Source organism: Protobothrops mucrosquamatus, unplaced genomic scaffold (assembly GCF_001527695.2).
Source record: "Protobothrops mucrosquamatus isolate PMUCROS unplaced genomic scaffold, P.Mucros_1.0 scaffold1410, whole genome shotgun sequence".
Taxonomy (NCBI): Eukaryota; Metazoa; Chordata; class Lepidosauria; order Squamata; family Viperidae; genus Protobothrops; species Protobothrops mucrosquamatus.
Genome location: NW_015387595.1, coordinates 19,258 through 23,887, shown reverse-complemented (window position 1 = coordinate 23,887; position 4,630 = coordinate 19,258). Strand labels below are relative to the sequence as shown.

The 4,630-nt window shown below is 44.9% G+C and overlaps 1 protein-coding gene across 1 annotated transcript; it reads left to right on the top strand.

The window, feature by feature from the left end:
• Window positions 1-1,465: 1,465 nt before the first annotated feature.
• On the top strand, window positions 1,466-3,635 carry ZNF536 (zinc finger protein 536; the record flags this gene model as incomplete). The annotated part of the gene is made up of 1 exon (XM_015821846.1): window positions 1,466-3,635. A coding segment is annotated over exon 1 (2,170 nt), but the record flags the coding sequence as incomplete, so codon positions are not given.
• Between the last annotated feature and the right edge of the window lie 995 nt (window positions 3,636-4,630).

Genomic DNA, 4,630 nt, shown 5'->3' with positions numbered 1-4,630 from the left:
TTGAACACCTGAACCGTTTGTGGAGGATTAAGCATTCTATTCATCGTGAAGGAATGTTGGCATTTTTATAGTGTGAAAGACTGACGGAAGCTGAGAGGGTCAACCCCTCCATATGTTTCACTTGATTGCTTCCCATCCTTTTCTGAGAGTGTATTAGAAGCAACACTAGCAACTGACTTTTTGCAAACACCTTCTTGCCTTCTCTGAATTATATAGCAAGGAGAGAAGATTATTACTAGGGACAATTATGCTGACCGGTACTGCACGCCGCTGTTTAACAAACAGCTTGGAGTTCTAATTTTCTGCAGTGCCAACTTTGTAGGTACCATTTGTACTCATTACTGTATATTGAGAAAGTTATTAAAAATTCTTAAACTTGTTGAAGCTTTCTGTGACACCTTCCCTGGCTTTTAATTGGGTTTTATCGAGTCTTCAAAGAGAGCTCTTTTAAAATAATCAGTGTCCTTTCGTCTCTTTCTTTTGCCTATTTGCAAAAAGGAATTTAGCAACGGAGCTAAAAACAAAGCAGGTTTTGCCTAAATATTGAATGAATTTGCTCGACAAGTAAAGAAGATAATTTATGTCTCTTTAGATGGATGCCCTGTTTAAATGACGCAGGAACAATTGCTTTGGAACAGAAGGGTTAAGTCTTAATCTCAGAGGTTTGCGAAGCTGCTAGTCGCAGTCTCCTTAAAATTTAATATACCTCGTTAATGCTTACTTGCAAACACTGAAGGATTTTTATGATTATAATCATGTGTTACAGCACCTAGTACTGTTTCTAAGTCGCATACTAATCAGCTTAATGAGATATTACCGCACTTTTTGTTGACTAAAGCAAAATCCTTTTTATTGTTCGAAAGCTTGTCCTTTACTTTATTTTTTCCCCAAACATTATCTTGTTTTATTGTGTACCAGTAAATATCATGCGATCTCTCCACCCAACAACCCCCCCCATAACACCAATCAAATCATAAAACCATCTTTCTCATTGGAGAATGTGGAATTTATTGAATAGACTTAATGGGACTGAAAGTTTCATAAATGGGTTTCTATTTTTGTTTCTTTAAAAGGGGGCAGTGAGCAAGAGGCATCACCATTCTCTTTTGTGTAGATGGGCAAATGTAAACAGGTGTGGTATCCCAAAGAAAGGGGCCTGGTGGCACTGAAAGCTTAATGCGACTTATTTAAGAACCAGCTATTCAGAAGGGTAATGTGTTCATTTTAGAAGCCTAATTAATCCATGCAATCAAAAAAAAAATACGCAGGGTGATGAAGGCCTCGTATAATTAAGACAAAACAATCGCAATAGTGCACCATGCACTTGACATTTAATATATGTTTATTGAGTTTTGACTGCAGGAATGTTGCATATGGTTTTCATGCTTTCATAGATCTGCTGATGAAACCACTCTACTTGAAAATCTAAACTTTTCCTTCTTCTTTTTTTTTTTTTTTTGCAGGAATGGAGGAAGCTAGTCTGTGCCTTGGTGTTTCTTCAGCGGGACCAGAAGCCGAGGCCCACCTCAACAGCTCCCTGCTCAATGGCCAGTATTCCATGAGTCAGAAGTTGCACCAGATCACCTCCCAGCTCAGTCATGCCTTCCCTGAACTTCAGACCAGACAGAACCCTGAGGACAAGGCGGTGGCACTTCTAGAAGACAAGAGCCACGTTTCCTTAGCCAACCAGCCTATCAGCAGTCAGATGGCCCTTTTGGCCAATCAACTCAACCGGGAGGTTGATACCAGTTTAAACGGGAGGGTAGATCTACAGCAGTTTTTAAATGGACAAAACCTAGGCATCATGTCTCAGATGAGTGACATAGAGGACGATGCTAGAAAGAACAGGAAATACCCATGTCCCCTGTGTGGGAAGCGCTTCCGGTTCAACAGCATCCTGTCACTACACATGCGCACCCATACTGGGGAGAAACCATTTAAGTGCCCCTATTGTGACCACAGAGCAGCTCAGAAGGGAAACTTGAAGATACACCTGCGTACTCACAAGCTTGGAAACCTGGGCAAAGGCCGTGGGCGGGTCCGAGAAGAAAACCGGCTTCTGCATGAGTTGGAAGAACGGGCCATCCTGAGGGACAAGCAGATGAAAAGCAGTCTTCTGCAACCCAGGCCTGATGTCAAAGCCCACCCTCATGCTCAGCCTGTCCCTCTGGCTAATTGCAACGTACCCATGTCCACAAACCACAACACCCCTGATGTTTCTAACCCTGTTCCCTCTCCAAAACCTGCCAGCATCCAGGAAGAAGTGGTTGTCACGGCTGCTGGGTTTAGATGTACTTTTTGCAAAGGGAAGTTCAAGAAGCGGGAAGAGCTGGACCGGCACATCCGGATCCTCCACAAGCCTTACAAGTGTACATTGTGTGACTTTGCAGCATCCCAGGAGGAGGAGCTGATCAGCCACGTGGAAAAAGCTCACATCACTGCCGAGTCTGCTCAGGGCCAGGGTTCCAATGGAAACGGGGAGCAGGCGGCCAACGAATTCCGGTGTGAAGTGTGCGGCCAGGTCTTCAGCCAAGCCTGGTTCCTGAAAGGCCACATGAGGAAGCACAAGGACTCCTTTGAGCACTGTTGCCAAATCTGTGGGAGGCGCTTCAAGGAGCCATGGTTCCTCAAGAACCACATGAAAGTCCACCTGAATAAGTTGTCGGTGAAGAACAAATCCCCCGGTGACTCAGAAGTCCCTGTGCCTGTGGGAAGCATGTCCCAGGAAGCTCACGCCAACTTGTACTCCAGATACTTGTCCTGTTTGCAGAGTGGTTTCCTGCCCCCAGACAAAGCTGGCCTCGGTGAGCAGAACCACGCCTATAGTAAAGGGGATTTGCCCATGAAAGAGCGCGAAGTCCTGGGCAAACTCCTGTCTCCTATTGCTAGCATCGGACATAGTCTTGCTGAAGGGGACAAACATTCCTTATTGGGTTGTCTAAACCTTGTGCCTCCACTCAAATCGAGCTGCATAGAAAGGCTGCAGGCTGCTGCCAAAGCTGCTGAGATGGACCCTGTAAACAGCTACCAAGCTTGGCAGCTCATGGCAAGGGGAATGGCCATGGAGCATGGTTTCCTGTCGAAAGAGCACCAGATTCAGCGGAGCCACGAAGACCCTTTGGCAAACGCTGGAGTTCTGTTTGATAAGGAGAAGCGGGAGTATGTGTTAGTAGGAGCAGATGGTTCCAAGCAGAAAATGCCTGCTGATTTGCTTCACAGCACTAAAATGGGCAATCAGAGAGACTTGTCAAAAAAACTGGACCCTTTGGAAGGGAGCAGAGATTTCCTGTCTCACGGTATGAATCCGGGGCTCGAGTACAACATGCAGAGTCACGGCGGGACAAAAGAGAAGCCCACCGAGTGTCCCGACTGCGGGCGAGTTTTCAGAACCTACCACCAAGTGGTGGTTCATTCCAGAGTCCACAAGAGGGACAGGAAAGTCGAAGATGAGATCCTCCAGGGGAACATCGATGAGCGCCGTGGGTCTGGAAGCGACCAGGAATCCCAGTCAGTCAGCCGATCAACCACACCCGGCTCCTCCAACATTACTGAGGAAAGTGGGATGGGCGGAGGCCTCTCGCAGACAGGAAGTGCTCAGGAAGACAGTCCCCATCCATCTTCTCCTTCTTCCTCAGGTAGGTCCGCTTTCAGTGTTGTGTCTCCTCTTTGAAGGGGTCCAAAACTGCACCCATTGCAGACAACCGGCTCATTGAACAACCACCATGTTGACTTAATGACCAGTGTTTTAAATTCATGCGCGGTGAGGTGGTAATTCCAGATTAATTTATGGCCATAAGCTGAGGACGTCCTGCATTATATTGTTTTTATATTACTGTCCTAATTTGGGCAAATGCAAATCTATCTGGATGGTCTGTCTATACCAGGGGTAGGCAACCTTGGCTCTTTTATGACTCATGGACTTCAACTCCCAGAATTCCTGAGCCAGCATGGCTCAGCTTGGAAACCTCTCCCTTTTCCCTCAGCATGGCTGGCTCAGGAATTCTGGGAGTTGAAGTCCATGAGTCATAAAAGAGCCAAGGTTGCCTACCCCTGGTCTATACGGAGTAATTTCTCCTCTTTTAGTCTCAGCAGGCACATTTTACTCTTGTTTCTGTTTTGATAAATCCTTCTATCATGAGATACAATTTATTTATATGGCCAAATGTGGGATACCTTTAAGGACGTGAGCCCGAAATTCTGAATACACAGAGACTAAGAATGATAGGAAGGATCCAGTAGAAAGGAATCATCGACTTCCCATGGATGTTTCTTGTCTTCCGCAATCATTTTAAACCTCATAAAATCATGTTTTAAAAATATCCCATTGGTTTTAGCGTCATCCCGCTGTGCACAAAAGAGCAAAGCAAAATAATATTTCATTTAAGCCTTCCACAATATTGAGCCTTATTGGCAAATATATATATATATATGCCTTTAAAAATAAAGGTAAGATTTCTGGCCTCATCTCTCATTTCTAGACCCTTGAACTAATGGATAGCAAATTGAAAGTTATATCTCCAGCCCTTTTTATAACAAAAGCACCTCGCTAATATTGTAATCATTCTGCAGACCTAACAACGGAGGAAATCATTGCCATAACAAATACTCTGTTACTAATGGCAACATTGAT